Source organism: Uranotaenia lowii, chromosome 3, assembly GCF_029784155.1.
Source record: "Uranotaenia lowii strain MFRU-FL chromosome 3, ASM2978415v1, whole genome shotgun sequence".
Lineage (NCBI taxonomy): Eukaryota > Metazoa > Arthropoda > Insecta > Diptera > Culicidae > Uranotaenia > Uranotaenia lowii.
In genome coordinates this window covers 216,853,211-216,877,599 of record NC_073693.1, presented here as the reverse complement: position 1 = coordinate 216,877,599, position 24,389 = coordinate 216,853,211, and the positions used below count along the sequence as shown (strand labels likewise).

The following is a 24,389-nucleotide window of genomic DNA, read 5'->3' as shown; positions in this document are numbered from 1 at the left end:
GCCTGACTTGCCATATATTTTCCTTTCCATGTTTTGATCCCGGCAGCGATCGAGAAAAAAGGGCGAATGGAACGAAAGGAACGAAGGATAAAAAAAAGGTGCATACACGACTCGGGATTCGTACATCCGCACGTGCTTGAATCCTATTGTTGCGACATCGAGTCGCGTGCCGTTTTTCGTTATGGCACCTTCTCCAGCAATCCGCTAGCTTGTTTGTGGCTGGCTCACCGGACCAAGTTGCATTCATTCGGATCGGATGCCGGGTGTGATATTTCGTCGGGTCCGGTTTGTGATGATGCACAAAAAGGGGAAGTTGGCGTCACCAACACAACGGTGCGAGGGATTCATAGCGCACACTCGGGTTGGGTTCGGATTTACCGCTACACATTGGGATATCCTTTCGTTGGTTGTGGTGGTACGGTTCGGGTGATCGAAGACGGATCGCTATATAAAGCGTAAGGATACGACCGAAATCCGTGTCATTCGCCGCCCGACTTCGGTCCGGTAAACAAGTTGAGCGCAATTTTCCTTTTAGTCTCCTTCTGTACATACATATAGTTAAAAGAGAAGTGTTTTTGAGATTGTATTGTTTGAACCCTAATTATACCGAGCGCAGTATAGTTAGTAATTAAGTGGACTTAGTGCATAGTTTGAAAGTGTTTTGGCGAGAGCAATAAGTGCTTGTTAAGTGTCCGTGTGTGGTGACATGCTAGTATGGCTTCAACGCAGCTCCAAGCACGCCCTCCAATGGGCCTCCTGACGACGGTGGCCGATCTGCCGCCAAGCTACAAGGCGCAATATGTTAGTGTTGTTGGATCCGTTACGAAAGTATCTGGCGAATCACCGCTGGATTTGACGGTGAAGCAAAGTTTCGGGGGTGCAATTACACCGCCACTGACGCCGTCGCCGTTGAAGAAAAGATACCGAGAGGATAATGATGAGAATCGTGACGGAAATCGGGCCGCCAAACAGATCAAAGTTGAACCGTTGGCGGAAATCAAGAAGGAAGCCACACCAGTGAAACCTGTTAAGGTCAGTGTGGCTCCCAAGAGTTCAAAGAACCCTCCTCCGATGGGTCCGCTTTCCAAAGAACGTCGTACGAAAGCGTCTAGAAAATTAAAGTTTGATGAGGAGACCACCTCGCCCGTATCTGGTACGATTATCATTTCGCTGGAAGAGGTCATCAACAGTGACATACCACGTGAATCAGGTGACATCGATCCGCAGTTTAATTTGGTCGAGATATCGGATGAAGTTCGGGCCGAATTGGCGACCATTCCGAACGTTATTGGTGCCTATAATTGCAAACTTTGTCGTCTGGAATTCGAAGATTGCTTTGGATTAGCGCAGCATCGCTGTGCTTGTATTGTACTTTTGGAATATCGTTGCCCGGAATGCAGCAAACGATTCAATTGTCCGGCCAATTTGGCTTCGCATCGCAGGTGGCACAAACCACGAGATCAAATTGCCAAGAAGGGTGACACGGACAAAGCCGAGGATCCGGAGTGCAAGTACCGGTGCGATCAGTGCAACAAAACCTTCAAGCGTCCTGCCTATCTCAAAAAACATCAACTTACGCATAACAAATCGAAAAGCAAATCTAAACATAATCAATCAAGTGCCGAAAGCGAAATCAACGCAACAATCAATAATGCCACCAACTATCGCAGCAGTGGCGAGGAAGAGTCCAATCATTCTGCCGAGAGTAGTAATACCGTGTACGTGAACCACATGACCGAAATACCCCAGACCGTGTTCACTGTGGTGGCCAGCGCACCTCCACTTCCGGTTCCGGCCGAGCTGACCCACCACAACTATCACAATTCCAGCTCGCAACCTTCGACGGCTGAGCACAGCGAGATGGACGAGGACGATGACTACGAAGAGCGGGCCCTGGTGATCAACGAGGATTACCAGCAGCCGGACGAGGACGACGAAATGGACGACATCCGGTCTGCTTACTGTAGCCGGTTCACCGAGGAGGAAAACATCGCTGCCGCTGCCCTGGCTCATCTTAGAAATGGACCATCCGTCATACGACATACCACCGCCTTGGTTGTCTGAGCAGGAACCTAGAACTCGTAAGTTGCCTAATCATTAGAATAGTTGCTTAAGGATTATCGCGGTGAACAGTGCGGCACTTTTTTAGCTCCTAGCTCCTTGAAGCCGAACCAAGTGCCTTAACGTTAATAAAACCACACGTGATGGTTACCTTTCATTACTTCATTTTTTAATCATCGACACTTGTTTCGGTTTCATAGGGATTTTCGAAACCTTTTGAACAACATCTATGTAATTTTTCGGTTGGTTTATCTGTAAATTTTCCCAACCGAAATAAGTTTAAATCAGCATCACACCAAATAACAAACAAACAAAAGACTTGCGCGAGTGAATCAAGACTGTGTGTACATAAACAATTTTGTAAGTGGCATATGAAGCTTTTTTTAGTTAGTTCAATAAGACTGTGGAGCCAAGCTCTTTATCTATTCACTTCTTTAGATTAAGACTCTGACGGAATGTTCTTTCGGTTTGTTTTTTCTCTTTGATCTTAACCGCTTTGTTTCTAAATTTTATTTATTTTATTTCTGTTCATGTTTCTACTGTGTCTTTCATTAAAACATAACTTGTTATTCCTTTCGAATAATTGTTTTGTTTGGTGAATTTAAAACTCTGTTCTGATTTTTTTCAACCTCCTTTTATTCATTCTTGTCTAAACTTAAACATTGAAATTCCACATTATAGTTAGCAATTTTGAAAGTTCTGTTTGAGTGTTGCTATTCCCCACTGTTCTTCTCCTCAACATTAAGTTCAAATCGCCACAATCCAGGAACTTCCGTCCTCCAAAACTTCATGTACATTCGATCGGTCGATTTTCGAAAAATTACCGCATCAAACCCCAAAGATGAGTATCCATCTAGTCATTCTCCTAGGTTTAAGCAAAGTATACTTATTTAAAACAGAAAGAGCTTAATATATGTATTAATATAATAATTTATTGCATCGGATCACCAAAATGTGTGCATCTAGTCCAACACACACTACCCGTGTAAAATCTTTCAAACCAAAAACTAATTTAGATTTTCATAGATTAGACCAAAGTCAGCGTTAGGTTTAGTTCTAAATCGGAAGACAATATCCTCCCCCTTCGTTGTCTGCATGGAAGACAAACTTTAAGTGAGATAGGCTTAGAGATCTTTTTAGCTTAGGTTTACTTTTTGTCGCATGATTTACTTTTTCTCAGTTCCCCATTTAAATTCATTTTTTCATTTGTCAACAAATTGCTTATTTCGGAAACGGACAAAAGCATCAGACGCAGGTTCGGGGTCAGCTTTTGCAATCGAGTGGAAATTGTGCCATATTAAGCGTTTAGAAAAGAAAAGGTTAGACGGCAAACTTGAACGATGAATTGTAAAGCTAGTTTTAAATGGACAGGTTCACAGTCAAGGGAATTTTAATTTAAAAATGGTAGATCTAGTCAGCACAGGAAATAGTCACCGTTGAATTTCTAGTCACATCCTTCTGGTCAATAGTTAAGTGTAGATTTCAAATCTAGTCAGCCTCCGTTTAGAGTTACTTTCGATTCTAGTCAACCTAGTCGGTTTCATCAATTTAAAAAAAAAACATAAAAAAATAATTTTAAAATTTAAATTAAGAACTATCATTAGTATCAATTTATTTTATAAACAGTCACCCCATATACGTAACTTTAATTTTAGTTCAAAACTCAGATTAATCAGCTTCATTTGATCTCTCATCTAGTCCCATAAGTCATCTAAGTCATTGATCTCATCTAGTCAAGACCAAAAGCACAAATCCAAATATATAATTGTCATCATAAGTTTTGTATAGTTAGTTGTAGCGCTCAGAAGAAAAATAATATATAACTAATTTATTCTATTTATTTGCTATTTATTCATTTTTGTAACAAAATTCAAACGCTTCGCCAATAAGTACTGCACTGTTCACCAACGAAAAACAAATAAAAAACGAACAATCAATCGAATCGCTTAGTACACAGTAACAATTGGAAAAAATTCACCCAAAAAAGTCATTATCAATAAAAAAAAACGAACGTTCTATTCTAATATTTATGAAAATAAATATAATAATAATGAAATGTGATATTAGGAGCGTAAGTTTTTAACTCGAAGCCGAAACTTTTTACACACGTACACACACTTTTACATGTTTCAAACTGTGTTTGTCTCAAAAAAGCATGAAACGCCGAACATATTTCTATAGGAGAATTTTAAGGTTAGTAGTATCGCGAACCACAAAAAAAACATATTTTGTATCTTTTAAAGTAAGAGTTTGAAATAAAAAATATTTATTAAAAAAGCGAAAAAAAAAACTTTCATACATTTGTTGTTCCAACAAAATATCACTTCCTCAAGTCCACTTTACTTTTAATAAGATGCACCGATGGCAACACTGAATTCAACTCACACTTGCACCGGGTTCCGGAAACGAAATCGAACGAGCCTACCTTCAGGCCACACTTGCCACACTTCAGCTTGCCCTTGGTCCACTGGGATTGCTCGATTTCGGCAGTGATCCACTCGGGGAGGTGGTCTTCATGTAGGAAAATTTCGCAACCTTCCGCTTCCGTGGGGCAGTAGGAGGCTGATTCTGAACTCTCGTCTTCAGGCTGTGAAGAGACTTCCGAGGATGGGTTGGCGTGGGTCGGGAGAATAAACTGTTGCTCGATTTCTATCAACTGGTTTCCGCATTTTTTGCATTTCGCTACCGCCATCATGGTTACGATCTAAAAGGCATAATTGATGTATTACAACTGCGAAAGGTAATTAATTTATTTAGAAGCGCAACACAGCTTTTTTGATTCATTCTGGCATACTCCGAAACATGTTAAATTGGTTGAAAACGCAGGTTTCAGTGGATATTCACTATTTAAATGAGGTTCTTACATAGCTACACTTTACCCTAGCGATTGCTAATGTCATCAGCGATCGTCTATACGCAATTAGCACAATCACGCCAGTCATTCGATACTAACATGTAAAATTTTAATTTGCCAGGAATTTACCAAATCGTGGCTTTCTTCCCTGCTAACATGGAAGAGATCCAGGCGTCATGAATAACTAAATACTGGGTCAGTTGTGCTAGCGATTGCTAATGTTGTTATATAGAAAATTAACTTTCAAAAAGACGTTTTCGTATAAGTTTGCTGTATCCGAATCGACATCTTGTAAGTAGAACTTGCTCATCATGTAGATCTACCTATGGTTCAATGGTGAGTTTGACTTGCCGAAGTCCTTTTAGTGGTCGCTGGCACCACGTTTGTTGTTGGTTTGACATGATAACATTCTTCACCTTTCTAACAACATTATCCACCATTTTTTTGGAGATGCCTCAAAATCAATTTTTTTCACCACATGGAAACCAAATGATATTTTCTCAGAAAACACGCACCTTTCAAATAAAAATCCAAGTATTTTATACGGTAGTAAATAACAAAGTAAAATGTGATCGAAAAAATAAACAGTTTCACTTGAACTTAAAGAACCCTTCTTGCCTCGTGAGGGCATCATGCCCTTTTCTCCCTAGTTATCGTTTGTTTCATCACCAAATGAATTCTTATTAAATTATGACTGTTGAAATGTTCCGAATGTTCTTATTGTATGTAGATGAGTTCTCTCTTCATCAACTCAAGAAAATTTTTTGATCCTGTCCTGGGATTTATATTTTAAGGATTTGTGCGTACACAAACAAAAGTTTTTTAAACCTTTTTTAAATCATTTATTTTCTAGTTTTTAAAAAGAAGAAGTTTCATTTATTATTTACGTAAATATACCAATTATTTCAAAATAATAGATTACAAGATGAAATTTCATTACAAAAAAATACATATTTAATTCAAATGCAACGAAATTAACAATTCAAGAAAACCTTCTTGATAAATCAAGTTAGAAATAAAAAAAATCCTCAATTCTAGAAAGGGTCATAGTTCTCTAGTCTTCATTTATTCGTAGTCCTCCAGGAGCAACTCTACGTCCAATAGATCGGGATTCATTTTGATCAACATTATTGATTTCATCATGTTGTCCGAAAGCCGAATTCTTGAGTCGCATAAAATATGCGTCATTTGGCTGAATAATCATCCTGTTCACCTGCGTCGAAGGTGCAGAAAGTACATATATTGAAACGATGTACAAATTTGAACTTGAGTAACGTTTCTCATTCCAATAGTCGATGATGCATTCCAATAGTCGATGATGTCAAAATCAATTGATCGACTTATTGGTGGTTGTGAATTTAACTAGAACGTACCTTTGGGCGATTCTCCAGTTTAACTAATTCCATTATGAGCGAATTTTCGGTTTCCTAGAAAAATTCGCTTCTCTTTTTCAAAGATAGTCATTAAAAATTGATCCACGAAGTCATCCCCATTAAGTGATGGTTCAGGCCTGTTGTTTGGTTGAGTTGATTGTTCTTATCCAGATCCAGCGAAATTGAACCTAGGATCAACGTACAGGCAAGCCTTGAAAATAACATTTGAACTTAGTTTGCTAGCCGATTTGATCGTTTTAATAGATTGGAGTTCTGCCATGCATACCAACCCCTTTTTTGTAGTCGCAGTTTTAGTTTGAACACTGGTTCAAATGCTCCAGCTAACATATCGTTGAAAATCCAATGTCTAGAAAGACCTGAAAATATTAAGTTAGAGTGAGGATCAATTCTGATTTTTTATTTCGTTTAATACATCGTGAAACGATTTCTTCGCACTATTTTGAGGTTTGTACTTTGAAAGAATGTACCTACCAAAACATTCCATCGCGTTTTGATAATTTCTGGGGGAAGTGGCATTGAATGCAGTACTGTTTATACGTATAAACAATTCTCGATTTTTTGTGCTTAATTCTTTTACAAATTGTATTCATTGTGGTAACTTTCTTTCTGGAATACATTTCAATTCATATTCCATTTTTTTGTTCCAATTAGGTACCTTTTTGAAAACACTTATTCTCCAGCAAAACACTCTAACCTTCCTTCTCGAAAATAGAATCTAGAATGCGATCATCCCCATCTGTTCACCCGTAAATCTGACATGCCAGTTCACTCTCTCCGGTCACGCATTCATCCATCCGTCATCCAACAAATCTCTCACGAAGCACTCAACTTTCTCTTAGAGATTTACACGCTCTAATCGCATGAATTAGTCTGCTCTGCTTTTAAATCATTTATGGTACGCTGTAAACTTGAATCAAACAGCTTTGGTAAAATAACCTTTTTACGCATCCAAACATTTGAGTAAATGACTAAATTTGAAGTAATTATATTGAGCAATGAAATCAGATTGATTTTACTTCGTTTCAATTTATGTTTTTCAATATTATTCTTTTTCTCAAGACATATCTACTACATTCATGTGTTGTATTCATGTATTCAATTTTTAACACGTTTCAGACCGCTTAACTGCACCGTATACTGATACTCTGCATTTCTGAATAGCTCCTTTATAAATTATTTTCGATAAATGATTAAAAAGATCGGGTTCAAAGATTCCGTAATGGTGGCAGCTATTTGACATGCACGTGGCATTCGCTATATAGCTACGAGAAGCTTTTAAACAATGGCCCATTCCAATACCAAAAATTATAATTTGTGAGGTCTCAGAAAACATACAGCGTTTTCGAATTCTCAACTGGTACAGGGGCAAACTTTTTGTTAATGAACAAACAAAATCGTCACCCGGGACAATGCAAACATATGGTTGTTGTGGAAAGGGGCCGTTCACATACCACGTGGACAACTTACGGGGAGGGGATGGGGGTGTATGGAAATGTCCACGCTTGCCCACGGAGGGAGAGGGAGCAGGGGGTCCAAAATCTCATTTTTTCTGTCCACGTGGTATTTGAACGGCCCCAAACCACGTAATGCCAAATGTTACTGAGATTTTATTGTACGGGATTTTCATCCTATTTTTTTTATTTACATAGTATTCCGTCTCACGACATAACTTGACGAACATAATTCCTAAAATTCACTCGGTCCATGGCAACCGTTCTCCAATTCCTCGGGCACCCCACGTTCGCCAGATCACGCTCCACTTGGTCTAACCACCTCGCTCGTTGCGCCCCCGCTCGTCTTGTTCCTACCGGATTCGTAGCGAACACCTGTTTTGCAGGACAGTCGTCCGGCATTCTCGCAATATGTCCCGCCCAGCGTATCCGGCCAGCTTTCACCACCTTCTGGATACTGGGTTCGCCGTAGAGTCGCGCGAGCTCGTGGTTCATCCTTCGCCTCCACACTCCGTTCTCCTGTACGCCGCCAAAGATGGTTCTTAACACTCGTCGCTCGAATACCCCGAGTGTACGCAGGTCCTCCTCGAGCAATATCCATGTCTCGTGCCCGTAGAGAACAACCGGTCTAATGAGCGTCATATACAGGTTAAACTTCGTGCGAGGGCTAAGTCTTCTCGACCGCAGTTGCTTGTGGAGTCCATAGTAGGCACGACTTCCGCTGATAATTCGCCTCCGGATCTCACGGCTGGTGTCATTATCTGCGGTCACCAGTGAGCCGAGATAGACAAAGTCTTCGACTATCTCCAGCTCGTCGCCGTCGATCGTGACCTTGTTATTACTGGACAACCGGGTTCGGTCGGTCTCGGATCCGCAGGCCAGCAGGTACTTCGTCTTGGATGTATTAATCATCAACCCAATCCTTCCTGCTTCGCGTTTCAGTTTGCGGTAGATCTCCTCCACCGCCGCAGATGATCTGCCGACTATGTCAATGATATTAATGATATTAATTAATTTCACGAGAAAAGTTTTGCTTTGTGACTGCCAGCAACTTGAACGGAATGGAAAAATATTCGGTCGGTTTCGACAATGGCGCGGTCGGTTCGATGCGAGCGTTCATTTAGTTTGATTTGGTGACTGAAAATGTCTTATCAAAGATTGGAAAAAGAATATTGAATCGGTTCGGAGATGTGATGCGATATTTTAACTGTGAATGAATAGTTGATGCACTGGTAAACAAACCTTTTGGCATGGAAAGAAGGCTGAAGAAAATGGCGGATTGATGCAGCGTGTTTAGAAAAAAAAGGCCCTTTTAAATGTTTGTGTATGGTTGTGAAGATTTTCGGATATCTTAAGTTCTTCTTATTATTAAAAGGCGTTAGGATCATCGGATGTAATACAAACTCCTGAGAGGAGCAGTATTCGAATGAATAATGAGGTGCAAACCCCTGAGAGGGGCAGCATGATGAGGATACAAACCCCTGAGAGGGGCAGTATTAGAATGGAAGATACAAACTCCTGAGAGGAGCAGTATCAGAATGTTCAATGACGGAAGGTACAAACCCCCGAGAGGGGCAGTACCCGATTTCATGGTGATGGCATTAGACTCCTGAGAGGAGATCTCAGATACAAACTCCTGAGGGGAGCAGTATTTAAGAATTAGTGCAAACCCCTGAGAGGGGCAGCAGGATGATTCTGAGTAAGAACATACAAACCGTTGGGAGGGGCAGTATGATACTTCGTAAGAACAAACGGTACAACTCCTGAGAGGAGTAGTATCATGATTTTTGTTGAAGGAAGTTACAAACCATCGAAGGGGAAATACAGGAAAGGTTCTATAAAAAAAATATTGAAAAAAGGAGTCTTGAAAAAAGATATTTTTTCAAAAACATGGAGTTTAGAAAAAATAAAATAGAATTAAAAAAAAAGAAACGATGGATTCTGTTGCACTGAGAAAAAAGATGGATTGTGAGTACCTAGAAAATAGAGAAGAAGACTAACGAATAAAAAGTTAAAATGAGGAATTGGATGACAAAAAATATGAAAAGGGATGATGGGTAATACGAAAATAATAAAAATTGGCAAAAAAAGAACTCGCATATGCAGAAAGATAGATAACGAAGGAAAAATCGAACCCGAAAAAATGAAAAAGGTGTTATTGGGTATGCGAATAAAAAGTCAATAGAAAAGTATGTGCATAGAAAAAGGGAATCAGTAAACTGAAGATGGAGAGGGAAATGAAAAAAGGTAGAGTGTCGAAAGGCATAAAAAAAAGATATGAAAAAAATGAAGGAAAATTTTGAAGGATACTTTGAAGAAGGAGTTAGAAAAACTAGCGAGTTAGAGCGAAGGACACTCATATATGCACAGGACGTATATAGTGTTCAGTAGCTTCGTTCAATCGTAGGTAAAAATCGGTTTCAACTAGTGATGTCAACCTTCCAGATTTTGTCTTGATATTCCAGACTTTTTAGTCTTAAGCGCTGATGTGGTCTAGTGGATAGGCTGGCGCGAGTCTGGTAACCCAAGCGTACTGGGTTCGATTCCCGGTATCGGCAAGAAAAACTTTTGGGTTCGAATCCCATAAGTTGCCGACAGGTAAGATGTGTTTCATTGTATAAATAATCATATATTTCAGAGGAAATGCATCTGAGGTTAATCGGAGCGCGGAGCGGCAAGCGGAGTGGATTGCCAACCATTGTAGGTCTCTGAAGGTTGGATGCCTTCCCTCGACGAACCATCGGCCGTGGAAGCCTGAGAAGCAATTCGAAGGCCAAGTCACACAAACATAGGCTGGACCTTGCTACCGATGGGGGAACCATACATACATACATATTCCAGAAATTTTTTGAGGTTTCCAGACTTCCAGACTTTTGACATTTCTTCCATACAATTCCAGACATTTAGTTTAGGACATAAATTGTTCTAAGAATCTATGAAAATTGAAAATGGTCGTGGTGTAATATGACAGGAAATGATTAAAATTCATGAATTATGATTTCAGAAGTGTTTGAAAATTTTTTATAATGCTTCGAAGATGTATGTTCAATTGAGAGTCAGACAAAGTACGTGACACAAATAGTGACGGAAACATACGATTAGTGGTTATCTACAACATTGAGATCTGGCGACTAAAAAAAAGGTCACCACCTTAAAAACTTAGCTATCTAGACATTTCCAGACATTTTTTTTAAAAATCTTCCAGACTTTTTCGAAACACAGTTGACAACCCCTGGTGTCCACCATTTAATGGTGAACATGCGGTTTGGAACAATTGGAGTGGAAATGCCAACTGGGCGGTGTTATAGTCAACATGAAAGGCGGTAAATGGCGTCCTTACGGTAATATTTACCTTCTCATAACCGAATCACCTCCAAATTTGCATTGCAGTAGTGTGAGATACGTTTGCCTGGAAAAGCACGTTGTAAACAAAACGCATACAACTGCATCAAAACACATTCTGAGATCTGATGAAAATAACGTGATTGGAAGGAGACGAGCCGACCCGTGCTTGGAGTTATTTAATTCTCATCGGAATGTAAACGCAAATATAACGTAAAGTGTCTTACCTGATAAGTGAAAAAGTCTTCCTGGGTGCAGTTAGCGAATCAATTTATACGGTAATTGTGAATAACTTTTCAAAAAAAGGCACTCTTGAAATTCCTCTGAAGGTTTGTTGATGTTTTGCAACCGTTAGTTGTAGTAGTGAGTTCAGAATGATTTACTCACAACCGTGCGTACTACGCTAACGGGAATGTTTGTATAGCTGTCGGAGTTGGAAATATTCATTTCATTCATCTCTGCCGAAGGTTTATCGAATGAAAAAATGTTGCCAGTTTTTCAAAAATAATAATACTTATTAATACTTTAAAATTTTAAACTTCTTTCTTTTAGTTCGCAATGGGTCGGTTAAAAATTACCCTCGACACGGCTTTGTGTGTTATTTTCTATATTTCATGCTTACTGTATTCGTTCTACAAAAACTACGAAGTTAGTAACGGTGAGAATTTTGAAATATTCCTTGAAGTTTCTAAATTAGTATAATAATAAATTTCTTACAGATAAATTACATCACTACTATTATTTGGAGGAAGGTTGGTCAATCTTCAACGGACGCCGCCGAGACGATTACGATTTCGAATGGGAGATCAACAAACAATACGCAATTAGCAACGCGCTAGTCTTCGGCCTACATGCGGTTGCATTGGAGTTTGTACGAATTATGCGGCTTAAGCAACGATCACTGATTATGGCACTGCTTGGATGCGCTTCGATTTATTTTATATACAATTCTAAATTGTTGGCCATTTTATTTCTACAAAATGTGTCATTCTTCGGGATTACCTTTCTGTTCCCAAGGGCAAGTATCCTTTGGGTCAAAGCCTTCCTGTGGATTGGTTTGATCAATAGCGTGAAACTGCTGTACTTTTACGATCAACTGAATGTCTTGTTGGACATCGAAAATGATCAGCTGTTTGAGTTTAGTATCATCATATCGTGGAACGTGATCAAATGCACGTGCTTCTGCTTGGATAGATGCAAGGATAAAACGAGGGAAAGCCAGTATCGGTTCGTGGATCTGATAAGCTACTCTTTCTACTTTCCTTTGTTGCTTTACGGACCGGTAATTATCTATGACCGATTCAAGGAATGTTTGAAACCACGACCATTCGGTAGCGTTAAGACATTGGAAAGGCTAAAGCAACTGATATGGAGACTCTTTCTGTGCCTAATCTGGAGCATAGTGATGGAAATCGGTCAACACTTTTTCTACATTAATATAATTCCTCTGGAACTGAAGGTAACACACTAATGCACAAAAGTAAATTGTAGTTAGGTATATTTAAAAAACAAATATTTGAATCCTACAGCTTCTCAAGGATGTCAACTTGTGGGTACTCTACGGGCTCGGATATTTGATGGGTCAGTTTTTCTTCATCAAATATGTGGTCTTTTATGGAATTGGAATAGCTTTTGGTCAGTTTGATGGTTTAGATATGCCCAGAAAACCAATCTGCATCGGGCGCGTTCACCTGTACTCTGACATGTGGAAGTTTTTCGACAGAGGATTGTATGAATTTCTATTCAAGTAAATATGCTCAATTGTCTTCTACAGTGAAATGAAAAGTATTTAAAAAAAAATCTCTTACAGATACATTTACACGGAATTATGTACAAAAACGTCTTCAGGGATTCGTAAAATAATGGCCAGCTTGACCACATTTGTGTTCATATATGTGTGGCATGGACTATACACTTTCGTAATGATTTGGTCTATGCTCAACTGGATCTGTATCATGTTGGAAGGATTGGTGAAGCAAGTTTTTGGTCAACACAAACAGATCGCTGCCATCGTCGGAACACATGCATTTATTCTATCAGTGCTATCCAACTTTTTCTTCTTCGCGAGGGAGGATGTCGGATACATCTATATTCATCGAACCTATTACGAACATTTAAATAACTACCTCGCATTATACGCCGTGGCGTACTGTTTCTACAGAACAGGAGAGTGGGTCAAATCAGTCGAAACAAATCGAAGGGATTCGATAAAAAAGTATTTTTGAAAAATATACATTTTTATAAGAAAACAGCTTTTATTTTTTACCTTCTACCATAATAATGTGGTATCCAAACTTAGTTTTAATTGGAGGATCCGTGTACTTAGGGGCATTAATCGTGGAAATGGGCAGTGCAAAGGCAGCATCTTGAAAAGGTCCAACCATTGCGCCACGAATTTGCCATCCAAGATCGCCACCTTGCCGAGCCTTGTCTTCGCTGTAGTTCGTGGCCACCACGTTGAAGTTTTGACCTTCTTTAAGTTTTTCCAGCGCTTCCATGATTTTACCTTGCTTCTCGCACAGAATATGGCGAACCTTGACGGCGTTACCTCCCTTCTTCTCTTTGGCGGCACCTGTTGAGAAATTTAAAACTTATAAATTAAAAAAAAATAGAAAATCTACAGTTGCTTGCTTAATATCAAAGAAATTTAAACTTTTTTCGAGAATTAAATGCCAGAGTTGGCAACCCTGCCAAGTAATAATTTTGAATATCAGTAACATTTGATTTTTTTGATTTTGATGTTTTATTTATTCATAAGTTTGCTATTTACATTATTTCTTTAATACTCCACTGGTCAAGCCGCTTAAGGAGTACCTAAATTACATACTACTTATACCTAAACTAATCTTAATATTCTATCAAACTTAAATAACAAAAATGACTATATTACAGATGTCTCTTTTTTTATTAAAAGAAAAATTGAAATTATAATATAAAGATGTTATAAGATTTTAGAAGTGTTGATAAGAAATGAGGTTGCAAAAGATGTTCTTTTATAAGCTTTTTCAGTTGAACGTTATTATTAAAAGATCCACATTTGTTTTCAAAATAATTGAAAAATTTAACGCCACTAAAGGCAAGAGAACGTTCACCAATAGAAGAAATAACGGTGGGGCGTTTCGAAAACGAAATTTTACCTTCTTCTCCACCGCCACCTTTTTTACCACCAGCAGCACCGCCCTTCGCTCCACCTTTAGCGTCTTTCTTGGGAGGCATATTTAACTATTAACTTGTTTTAATCCTAAAATCGTAACCAACTACAACCGCGAGCACACTACCGATGTTGTTTTTGTATTTTGAAAACGTAAACATCCGAAGCGATGATCTCAAGGATGAACCCTGATGAACTTTTGTCGCTTTCGGAGTTTTATTGGGTGCACGAAAAGATGGAATAATTTGTTTTAAGGGTTTGATTTTTGTGTTAAAAGAAAAAATTAGTTAATAATCAAATGGAGTAGTAATGTTGACCAACGATATCGATATATATGTACTTCATATTAAACGATTTTGTTTCGAGTGATAATAGTCATAGTTCATGAGAACCATTCAACCAAAAGAGGCATACATATTCATCTTCTCTGAGCTGGTTCATATTCTAGATTTCAAGATATATGATAGATATTACCCATTCTTCGAGCAATAATTTAATTACTTTTTGTTAGGTGCGCTTTTAGCGTGCAACATGCTTGCGCGAGTTCATTCTGAAATTTCAATTTCGTAATCGCGATCGATTTATTTACGTATTTTCTCCCGGTGTGATTCGAATTTTCCGAAATGTTATCCGGTCACATTCGTTACGGGCACTTGCGGCGTGTTCTGCAATCCGTGCGGGGAATCCGACCACTTAGCACCCGTGCCCTGGCGAACCCCAAAGAGGAGTACAGCGAACAGCCGGAGTACCCACCGATTCAGGATCTGAGCTACAAGGCCAAAAAGAAACGGGAAGCAGAAGCATGGCACGAGCGTATCAAACAGCTGAGCAGCGTCGAGGAAAAGCTGTTCGAAATCAACATGCCCAAGTATTACGGCTACAAAGCGAACATGATCACGGACCAGAAGTTTCCTTATAATGTGCTTCCGTTTGCGCAATACGCAACCCGGACCCATTTGGAGAGTGAACTTCCGGAAGGTGTCTACAAACAGCTGAACGAGCAGGCAAAAAGCTTACTGAATGAACTTCGCGGGGAGCTGGAAGATGTTATCGGTTTCGAAATGAGTGGATACAGGTAATTAAATTTTAATTAATCTTGTTATGTAAATACCGTTTAAATTTTTTTTTTATATTCCCAGCCACTCAGAGCTTGAGGATGAAAAGCTCTCGTTTGAACAACGGGAAGAGTTACAAACAACGGCGTTACTGAAAGGAATTAATCGTATTCTGATAAACGCTCTGGCCCCACAGTACAGTCATCTAAATGAGGTAGAAGTGGATCACGAGCCACGCCATGAAGCCTTCTGGTTTCTAGGCGGAACTCCACCTCCACCGAATCTGCGAAAGCTTAAAGAGGGCATCGATTGGCAACGTCCCTATGCGAATGACCCAGTAGATCGAAAGATTCAATATTTAGGCAAACCGTATCTTGCCATTAGGCATAAGCTACCTCTGGAACCGATAACTGTTGAACCACTAGAGGCATTAAACGTACAAACTGATGGAATCAGCATACCTGAATTTCGTTATGATCCAAATGTGCTCGGTTATCATACAGAACATCGTCATGCCACTACTGTTCCCGGTTTTTGGCCCGGTGATCAACACGAATTCGGGCTAGTTTCATTCCAGCGGCGTAGTCATTCGATAATTCGCCCTGCGTACTGCGCTGTCAATGATCTGCAAGAAGCTCTCCATGCCCAAGGTATTCTTTCTAGCTATGCTTGGCTTCTCGGACAAGCCTGTTATCAAGGGTTTTCAACTTTCAACGAACTCACATATCCTCTGTCGGCTCAAACCGTAATCACCGATGGCAAAAATTGGTCCTTCTACGTTTACCAAATGAATACTACCTTAGTCCACTCGGATCAAGTGGATATCAATCCACGTTACAATCGTTGTTGGGGAACCAAAGAACTCCAACTGTTTGACCACGTAGATGAAACTGGAAAGATTCATGGCCTCAATGAGGACGTTCTCTGTCATTTGATTTCTTTCTACTGCAATGTCCCTAAGGCGCGTGAAGGCGTCGAACTGAAGCCCTATCTCTGCAAAACCGAAACCCGCATAGCGGACATCTTGGAAGAAAAACGTCGTGTTTTCATGGAAGACTCCTACAAACGGATCGCCTCCAACCGGCCCCGTCATCGACTGGTGCCGGAAATATACCAGTGGGAAAAGATCTACAAAGTGGACCACAAAACGCGACCCATGGAACCGAAGAGGCGACCATTCGAGCTGGGACAGGACATGTACCGGCGGCGGATGGACGAACATGCCCTCAAGTATATTCCTCGGGCTGTTCGACCAGGTGGACCCAAGAGCAAACCTCGATTCGAAGCCACTTACTATCCAAACGTAAGACGATAGAAGTGAGAGATGAGTAGTGTATTAAACGATTTATTGGTGAGTAAGTTTTTTTTTATTTATTTGATGACATGCATTTGTCCTAAATAAAATCCATGAACGTCTATAAGTTTCAACAGTTGAAAAATTGTAGAAGGTACGTTTTGTGTGCATTTGCAATTATTGGCTTATTTTGCATTTTTTTTTCTAATTTTCATAAACTTTCAAAGGTAATGAATAATAATAAGCTTGTAAAGCGAGGCGTTTTTAAAAACCCGTTATTTGAGATGAGTTAGAGTATTGAAACCCAAATGCAAATTTAGATTTATTTATTTCGTACATCAATAGTGGGTTTTTGAAAGGATGTTCCCAGCGAGCAAATAATGTTATTCAATTAGGTTTACATGATTTGAGTTTAAAGTAGTGGTAACTTTTAAAAAAACAGTTGTCTACAACAAAGTTCCTTGTTTGGTTGATGGATTTTTGGCTTGAAGTTTTGACGCGGAATTTTTTTTAAATCGCCCAATTTATTATCGCACTAAATGTTCGGTTAACTAACGATTTAACAAACTCCACTATGTGTCATTCATTAGTCTTGCGAGTGTTCTCCAGCAGGTGATAATTTTTTTTTAACGTCAGCTCTCCAGAAAAATTGTGAGAAAAAAATGTGTTAGCAGAAAATTGATGGACAAATTAGCGTTTTGTGCCTGGATCAGCGTTTTGAGCACTGGATTTAATATTCAAGGCCACCAGACTCAGCTCGGTGATTACACCCTTGAACTTCACCTCGCGCCCTCGCGAGACGGAATGTGGACATGATACTCAAGGTTAAAGAAATTTTGGCCAACAATTGTTGATGAGATTAATCTCACTTCGCTCTCTATTTAATACATACGTATCAAACAGGCATTCAAAATTGCGAAGCGCCGATGTGTCTAGCGGATAAGCTGGCGCGAGTCTGGTTTTGATATGCCAGGCGTACTCGATTCCCGGTATCGTCAAGAAAACTTTTTGGTTCGAATCCCATACGTGGCCGACAGGTAAGATGTGTTTCCTCATATAACTGACTATATAATAAGAATGTTCATTCAGTTGCCAGCTGGCCAGGTATATACACGGATACCGGAATACCTGTAAGTAAACTAGCCCACCTGATTGACTCGTTCTTCCAAAAATAAACCTACATAAACACAAATACACTCAATCCATAACAGTTCATACGAAGCCATGGGGTCCGGGTATGGTGTACGCGTTGCATTGGAGATTTGTCCAAGAATGCATGTGAGCACATACTTACGGCGTGTTCGTAAATTGATTTTTTCTATCGAAGTGATTTTTCTATCGATGTTGGCGTTCGTAAATTAAACAAACTGTATGCAAAAGCATTGGAAGGTGATTTCAGCACCAACACGTGAAAAGGGTCTATGTTCATTTATGACGTTTCGAGAAAAACGCGTTTGAAAATTTGGCAATCTGTTTTAAATCGCTAATTTAAATTCACGAGGAATCTTCCAAATCTATGTGGTCAAAACGGTGCGTAGGATCATTCTAAATATGTTTTTATCGATACGACGGTGTTATCATGGAAAAATAGCTCGCAATTGTTTATAGACCCTAGCTGGAGTATGAAATTCGTCTAAATGTTTTATACACCCTTTGCTTTATACTGTATGTCTCATATGTGTGAGATAAAATTTCCCCTATTTTTTTTACAAAGGCTTATGGTTTTAGCTACAGGAGTGGGTGAATAGCTTTCCGCATTCTTCCCCTTTTAATTTTTTGCATCTAGACCGTTTGCTTTGTTGCGGAGTAAAGGGTGTATAAAATAATCTGTGTGAGGATAATGTCATTTTATGGCTCTAAATTTTTTAGATCCTTTACTCAAACTGCATTATAAATCTTACGAAAACTGAAAAGCTAAAAACGATTTTTGTGTTAAGTACCCGCATAGATGAGGATTGTAACCAAACGATTCCTTAAATAGTTAAACAACGATTTCATGAAGCGTAAAAAAACCTTTAGCATACGATTATTCGAGCAGTGAAATACATTAGTTGAATCGTGAATTCCAAATTCACAGTATTTTTAATATGTCGTTAGGTTATGTAATTGTTAAAAACTGTTAAAACACTTGTATGGCAGAACTGTTCTACATGCAGTCCAGTTAAGGTTGAAAAACCGTTTGTGGAAAATGTATTTTGATCATCGGATTGTAATCGTTGTAGTTATTTGGAGGAGCTCCCATGCCTAAACATTTACGTAAATAGTTCTCTAACGATTTGACTTTACTTTATTCCAACGTTATTCAAACCGTTTAAGGGATCGTTCGTGAAAAGAGCACACACACAGACGTAATTTTACAAATGTTCATGGGAGATTTTCGGATAAGAATGGCGGATCTTTTCTAATTTTATCATTTTATTGAATTTTAATATTACCGACTAATTTGATGCAGTGAATTTTTGTTGTTTTTCCTCTTGGTGAATATTTCAAGCAGCATGCCCTGTAAGAACGTCCCGGGGTTCTGGTACAAAGCAATCCATAGTATACGGGTTAGAACTATATATGGTCAGTGTTAGAACTGTGGGGATCCCAGTAGCGTAACCTGAAACATAAAAAACGCGATTATCGGATTTGTTTTAAAAGATTTTTATTGCCACTTACCTGAAACACACAATGCCATGGTCCTTTTAATTTCCTTCAGATTCCAGTACTCTAGCTCCAGCAGGTTGAGTTAGAATTTAAATTCCGCGCCGCGCTAAAACAAATCCTCCCGGCGCAGCAAAACAAAAATCAAACGATTGCGTCAGTGGTGCCGGGTTGAATGTTTTATCAATTTGTTTATAGATATTGAGATGCGATATTTTTAGTTAAATATTTTAGATAATCAGGATGATTATGGGAAGGATATTAATGACTTATTGATTCAAATGAGGAATTCCGTTTAATTTAAATCAATGTTTTTGATCGAGATTGCCATACACCATGTAAAAGCAAATTTTATGTTCATATGATTTTTTTTGCATCTATATCTACTATAGATTTAGATTAGTGTTCATTAGTTTCATTAGTATTAGTATTATTAGTAGACAATCATAGTTTATATAAAAATCTTTCAAAAAAAAAAAAAAACTAATGCTGATGATAAAATCATCAACGAAAACCACAAACACCATCGGTACTCCAAGCTCTATTTCCAACTAGAGCGTTATTAAAAACATCGCGAAAAGCGATAATGAACTTCTTTTAGTATGATGTATGAGCATACCTTCAAGTTCCATTATTGTTTTTGAAACGCTACAGAGTCGTATAAGAATATCAAAATTATATAAGAGATTTGTTTATAAGTTCGTACTGATTTTTTGTAAAACTGTCTGGCATCTCTGACCGGCGATTCGCTCATTTTTGACATAAGTTATGGACGGTATGGTTAACGGTTCGAGATCATTTTTACGATTACAGAAAAATTGAAGGAAAACGTTCTTACTATTGTATCACCTTTCCAGATACCATAACTTTTTCACATGAAGGTTCATGTTTCGTTTTTATCGTTTAAATTTGTCATCGAAGTAAAGTTTAATAGAACAACTACGTTTACAGAGAGAATCACTTTTTCTGAAGCAGTTGAGGAATCGTATAGACCGTTTGAGGTATAGTTTTTTAGTATGCGGGTAGAGCTCATATTGGGCTATTTGAATCCCCTGAAACCGGGTTTTGTTTACTTTGTCTTTTATACCCTTTTCACATGTTGGTGCTGATTTGACATCTACCAAACAAATCGATGCATCACCCAAACAAATCAGTTTACGAACACGCCGTTAGGCAGAAACTGCGGTTAATCCGTGTACCCATGGTGGATAACCAACATACAATACATACATACATACATACATCAAACAGGCATTCAAAACACAAATTTGGTAGCACTGCATTTTGATGAACTGTTCATCCGGTTCATCCAAAATGACGATGCGTCATGCACAGGGATGCCAAATTGTCCTGATTAAACAAACTAAAACAGATATAAAATCAGTACAAATTGAAAAAAAAGTGTGTGTTTGTCTGTGCACAAGCTAAGATCACAAATTTGATATCAAACTAGGGTTTAGCGACGTGTGTGAGCGGGGCCCCTGGGTTCGTATTTGGTTGTTTAAAGCCTCGTCCAAGCTCGGCAACTTTAACTTCGATTTCGGTTGATAAACTTGTTTATGTTTAAATTTTGGTTGCTGCAAATCAGGGCACCTGGCAACCCAGGTCGTGTGGATGCCGTGGACTGGGTTGCCAGGTGCCCAGATTTGTCTGTAAAACCAAGACTTTTGACCCTTCGTCCAGATATTGGTCAGACACAGATTTTGCCCAGATTTTTGGTGAGAGTGCCCAGATTTTACAGACTTTCAAAATTGACAGATAAATTCAATATGAATGTATCAGATTTGATATGTAAGTGGCAGATCAGCCTAAAATCTGGCTTGTATTCTATGGTATGACCAATCATTTTGTTTTTTAAATAAGATCGGCATGGTACGTGGTAGGTAGGATACTGTGTGTTATTTAGTTATTAACTCGAAAATAACCCGAACACCATAACACAAACACCCCCCCCCCCCCCCCCTTACACGATTCGCCAAATTTAATTTCTTGTTTAGTACCAAATTTTTTATTTTCCTTATGCACAGACACACACAGACTTTTTTTCAAAATTGCCCAGATTTTTCATCCTAAACACCTGGCATCCCTGGCCGTGGATGCTGATGCGTACAGTTCATCCGGATAAACGTCAACGCAGCAAGGCCGTGAAGGCGTCGGTCCGTCGTTTTCAAGTTTCAAGTTGATTATCCTTTCGTCGTCGTCCGGTCTACGATTTAACTCTGCTGCAGGTGCCTAGTGTCCCCGATGACGTCGTCTCAGGATGCCTGCTACATTTCCCTGTTGGGGCTGGCGGAGTACTTCCGCACATCGTCTCCTCCGAACATCAAGAAGTGCATTCAGTGTTTGCAGGCTTTGTTTACGTTTAAGCCCCCTTTGAAGGTAGAAGCCCGAACCCACTTGCAGCTGGGCCAGATCCTGATGGCCTACACCAAGAATACGGACCTGGCCCGGAACCATTTGGAACAGGCCTGGATGCTGTCGGAGAATATTAACAACTTTGACGATGTGAAGTTCGATACCGCCAGCCTGTTGGCCCAGCTGTACCAGCAGCAGGAGCAGAGTTCCTTGGCGAAACCGGTGCTCCGGAAGGCCATCGAGCTGTCCCAGCACAACGTTTACTGGCATTGTAAGCTGCTGTTTCAGCTGGCTGTGAGTATACTGAATGGTTTATCATTACACAAATTTGATTGACATACTTCCGGATTCTATTTCAGCAAACGCATGCAACAGACAAGGAGTACACGCTGGCATCGGAGCTCCTAGCCGTGGGTGTGGAATCGACCGATGAATCCAACGCAACCTATCTGAAGTCGTTATTTCTCCTTAGCCGGGCTATGATATTGATGATCGAACGGAAGAGCAACGAAGTGTTAGCTATTCTGAACCAAGCCGGAACGATCATAGACAATTCGATTCAGAACATCCATCTCAAGGAGTATTTGAAGGTGTTTTTCTTCGTGCTTCAAGTTTGCCACTATTTGCAGCTCGGACAGGTCAAGACTGTTAAGACCAGTTTGAAACAACTGCAACAGAGCATTCAGACTATTATGGCCCCCAACTGGCCCACCGATGAACAAATTTTCGGGCAAAATAGCACCGAAATGTTCATGTGGCTTCCGAAAGAGCAACTGTATGTGCTGGTTTATCTGGTTACGGTTTCTCATTCGATGATGGCCGGTTACATGGACAAGGCTCAAAAGTACACCGAAAAAGCACTGACTCAAATTGAGAAACTTAAATGTATGTTTTCTAATTTCGAATTTTAACCGAAAAGGCATTTTAATGTTTCTTGATTAAAATTATTTCAGCTCAGGAAAATAAACCCATCTTAGCCGTGTTTCAAATTATCCTGCTAGAGCACATCATCATGTGTCGCCTAGTGATGGGCAACAAATCACTTGCCATCAAGGAGATTGCCCTGGCCAAAGATGTGTGCCTCACATCACCGAACAAAATTCTTCTGAAAAAGCATTCCGCCCAGCTGCACTGCCTGTTAGGGCTCTACTCCATGTCTGCCAGTTTGTTCGATCACGCCGAACGACAATTTTACAGTTGCATTCAGGAAACGTCGGAGCGGGATTTGAAGCTGTTTGCAAACCTCAATCTGGCAATAGTTTATCTCAGGATGAAACGAGAACAAGAATTGCGTCAGATTTTGGACCAGGTGCAGCAGGAGAACTCCCAGTGCTCTAACAGCCAAGCACTGATGGGAAGTTTTTACTATGTTCAAGGTTTAAACGCATTCCACAAGAGCAGCTTCCATGAAGCCAAGTGAGTTTTAGCATTTTATTTAAAATAAATTTCTCAAAACAATTTGTTTTTCAGGCGCTTTCTCCGAGAAACGTTGAAAATGGCAAACGCAGAAGACTTGAACCGACTCACGTCCTGCTCCCTGGTTCTACTAAGTCACGTATTTCTCAGCATCGGCAACTCCAAGGAAAGCATGAACATGGTCACTCCGGCAATGCAGCTCGCCTCGAAAATTCCCGACATTCACGTTCAACTGTGGGGCAGTGCCATACTGAAGGATCTGCACAGGATGCTCAAAGAGCCGGCTATGGAAACGGAAGCGTACAACAATCATTTGAACTTTTCCCAGAACCTGATTGCCGACCAGCTTAAGTGCACAAAGTTCCCGGAGCACACGCTCATCAATTGGATCCAGGGAGATCCACCGCTTCCGATGCTATCCCAGGAGCTGGTTTCTCCGGAACAGCCACCGGCAACAGCTACCGTCGTTCGGGTTCCCGGGCAGCCAGGTCAGCAGGTTATCTATCAATGACTGACAAAAAGGTAATTTTTTCCAATGTTTTGACTACGAGTGAAAAATGTGTTTATCAATATAGACTGTCTGGTAATCAGAAGAGTATTACGCATGGTTCTCCTCTATAGAAGCGTTTGAGAAAGTTTCATATTTGTCAATAGACTTTCATGTCGGAGATTTTAAGTTTGCGAACTTAGCACAAAAGAACGCTGGCAGATTCCGGATCTAATTATTGTTTTTTTTTTGGAAAAATTTCTATTATAAAATCATTATCTACCAATCTAAATGAGGCCCTTGGGATAAGAGGGGTGCAAGTCTAAGATCATGGATTTTGAGTTAAGTATGCTGACTTAAGTTTTATGAGTTTTATCACTTTACGGTGCCACTTTGTACTAAACATTCCACCAACCTTTCCTCAATAGTAGTCTTACTAGTTGACAGATTGGTACTGCGCGGCCATTGGTGCTTCCACGGTACAACAAAATTCTAAGTAGTGCTACGAAAACAACATTGAGAGTAAATGTGAAGAGGAACTGTCCGTGGGTGACTTTTGATGTCTGGAAATTGATGCCAACCAAAGACTACATCTGGAGGTGCTGTAAACGTAACCCTGCGGATGCACACGCAAAGACCCTTATGAAAAACGTCTCGAAAGACTGTCAAAATTGAAAAGTCATTGTAAACGGTCGTATTACTTATGACTTTGCAAACGGCAATTCCGTCAATGAAGCCCTGGGTCGTAAGTCCCCCGACCACAGTAACATCACGCTGACGTTAGGAAATGAAGTGCAAACATCCAGTTCAGGTTTCGAATAGTATCAATGATTTCTTCTGCAATGTAGGAACTCTTTTTTTTTTTTTTTTTTTTTTTTTTTTT

At 39.7% G+C, this 24,389-nt stretch overlaps 7 protein-coding genes across 9 annotated transcripts in view; 5 read left to right on the top strand and 2 right to left on the bottom strand.

The window, feature by feature from the left end:
* The first annotated feature begins 466 nt into the window (after positions 1-466).
* On the top strand, positions 467-3,608 carry LOC129757932 (protein krueppel). Its single transcript, XM_055755333.1, has one exon. The coding sequence runs from the start codon at positions 715-717 to the stop codon at positions 2,062-2,064; it is 1,350 nt and encodes a 449-aa protein (XP_055611308.1). The 5' UTR covers positions 467-714; the 3' UTR covers positions 2,065-3,608.
* Positions 3,609-3,829: 221 nt separating this feature from the next.
* On the bottom strand, positions 3,830-11,475 carry LOC129757934 (E3 ubiquitin-protein ligase RNF180-like). Of its 3 annotated transcripts, none has more exons than XM_055755339.1 (4): positions 11,330-11,450; positions 6,575-6,665; positions 6,289-6,499; positions 3,830-4,765 (listed from the first exon to the last, which is right to left on the bottom strand). In XM_055755339.1, the coding sequence occupies exons 3-4, from the start codon at positions 6,319-6,321 to the stop codon at positions 4,382-4,384; spliced, it is 417 nt and encodes a 138-aa protein (XP_055611314.1). In that variant the 5' UTR covers positions 6,322-6,499; positions 6,575-6,665; positions 11,330-11,450; the 3' UTR covers positions 3,830-4,381. The 3 variants fall into 3 exon arrangements, with proteins under 3 accessions (XP_055611314.1, XP_055611315.1, XP_055611313.1); XM_055755340.1 differs by having other exon boundaries at positions 6,579-6,665; XM_055755338.1 differs by lacking the exons at positions 3,830-4,765; positions 6,289-6,499; positions 6,575-6,665 and adding an exon at positions 6,719-8,907 and having other exon boundaries at positions 11,330-11,475.
* On the top strand, positions 11,183-13,353 carry LOC129757931 (protein-cysteine N-palmitoyltransferase Rasp). The gene is made up of 5 exons (XM_055755332.1): positions 11,183-11,380; positions 11,655-11,760; positions 11,822-12,561; positions 12,632-12,849; positions 12,913-13,353. Exons 2-5 carry the CDS (start codon positions 11,661-11,663, stop codon positions 13,325-13,327), a joined length of 1,473 nt encoding a protein of 490 aa, XP_055611307.1. The 5' UTR covers positions 11,183-11,380; positions 11,655-11,660; the 3' UTR covers positions 13,328-13,353.
* On the bottom strand, positions 13,338-14,421 carry LOC129757936 (peptidyl-prolyl cis-trans isomerase NIMA-interacting 4). Its single transcript, XM_055755341.1, has 2 exons — positions 14,240-14,421; positions 13,338-13,674 (listed from the first exon to the last, which is right to left on the bottom strand). The coding sequence occupies exons 1-2, from the start codon at positions 14,316-14,318 to the stop codon at positions 13,358-13,360; spliced, it is 396 nt and encodes a 131-aa protein (XP_055611316.1). The 5' UTR covers positions 14,319-14,421; the 3' UTR covers positions 13,338-13,357.
* A 348-nt stretch (positions 14,422-14,769) lies between these two features.
* Positions 14,770-16,659, top strand: LOC129757930 (28S ribosomal protein S30, mitochondrial). The gene is made up of 2 exons (XM_055755330.1): positions 14,770-15,328; positions 15,393-16,659. Exons 1-2 carry the CDS (start codon positions 14,877-14,879, stop codon positions 16,621-16,623), a joined length of 1,683 nt encoding a protein of 560 aa, XP_055611305.1. The 5' UTR covers positions 14,770-14,876; the 3' UTR covers positions 16,624-16,659.
* Positions 16,660-21,366: 4,707 nt separating this feature from the next.
* LOC129757929 (MAU2 chromatid cohesion factor homolog) lies at positions 21,367-23,617 on the top strand. Its single transcript, XM_055755329.1, has 4 exons — positions 21,367-21,897; positions 21,963-22,488; positions 22,557-23,019; positions 23,074-23,617. The coding sequence occupies exons 1-4, from the start codon at positions 21,493-21,495 to the stop codon at positions 23,528-23,530; spliced, it is 1,851 nt and encodes a 616-aa protein (XP_055611304.1). The 5' UTR covers positions 21,367-21,492; the 3' UTR covers positions 23,531-23,617.
* The window catches only part of LOC129757933 (uncharacterized), a 209,106-nt gene continuing 208,139 nt past the window's right edge, over positions 23,423-24,389 (top strand). Inside the window, exon 1 of the mRNA XM_055755336.1 lies at positions 23,423-23,541. The gene's annotated coding sequence lies outside the window, so the exon portion shown is untranslated. The remainder of the gene's footprint in view (positions 23,542-24,389) is intronic.

Coding starts and splice junctions, on each gene's coding strand:
- LOC129757932 (XM_055755333.1), top strand. CDS start 715: ATGGCTTCAACGCAGCTCCAAGCACGCCCTCCAATGGGCCTCCTGACG.
- LOC129757934 (XM_055755338.1), bottom strand. CDS start 8,672: ATGATTAATACATCCAAGACGAAGTACCTGCTGGCCTGCGGATCCGAG.
- LOC129757931 (XM_055755332.1), top strand. CDS start 11,661: ATGGGTCGGTTAAAAATTACCCTCGACACGGCTTTGTGTGTTATTTTC. Junction 11,761..11,821: donor AAACTACGAAGTTAGTAACG/GTGAGAATTTTG, acceptor AATTTCTTACAG/ATAAATTACATCACTACTAT. Junction 12,850..12,912: donor TTGTATGAATTTCTATTCAA/GTAAATATGCTC, acceptor AATCTCTTACAG/ATACATTTACACGGAATTAT.
- LOC129757936 (XM_055755341.1), bottom strand. CDS start 14,318: ATGCCTCCCAAGAAAGACGCTAAAGGTGGAGCGAAGGGCGGTGCTGCT. Junction 13,675..14,239: donor AGGTGGCGGTGGAGAAGAAG/GTAAAATTTCGT, acceptor ATTTCTCAACAG/GTGCCGCCAAAGAGAAGAAG.
- LOC129757930 (XM_055755330.1), top strand. CDS start 14,877: ATGTTATCCGGTCACATTCGTTACGGGCACTTGCGGCGTGTTCTGCAA. Junction 15,329..15,392: donor TTCGAAATGAGTGGATACAG/GTAATTAAATTT, acceptor TTATATTCCCAG/CCACTCAGAGCTTGAGGATG.
- LOC129757929 (XM_055755329.1), top strand. CDS start 21,493: ATGACGTCGTCTCAGGATGCCTGCTACATTTCCCTGTTGGGGCTGGCG. Junction 21,898..21,962: donor AGCTGCTGTTTCAGCTGGCT/GTGAGTATACTG, acceptor ATTCTATTTCAG/CAAACGCATGCAACAGACAA. Junction 22,489..22,556: donor TCAAATTGAGAAACTTAAAT/GTATGTTTTCTA, acceptor AAATTATTTCAG/CTCAGGAAAATAAACCCATC.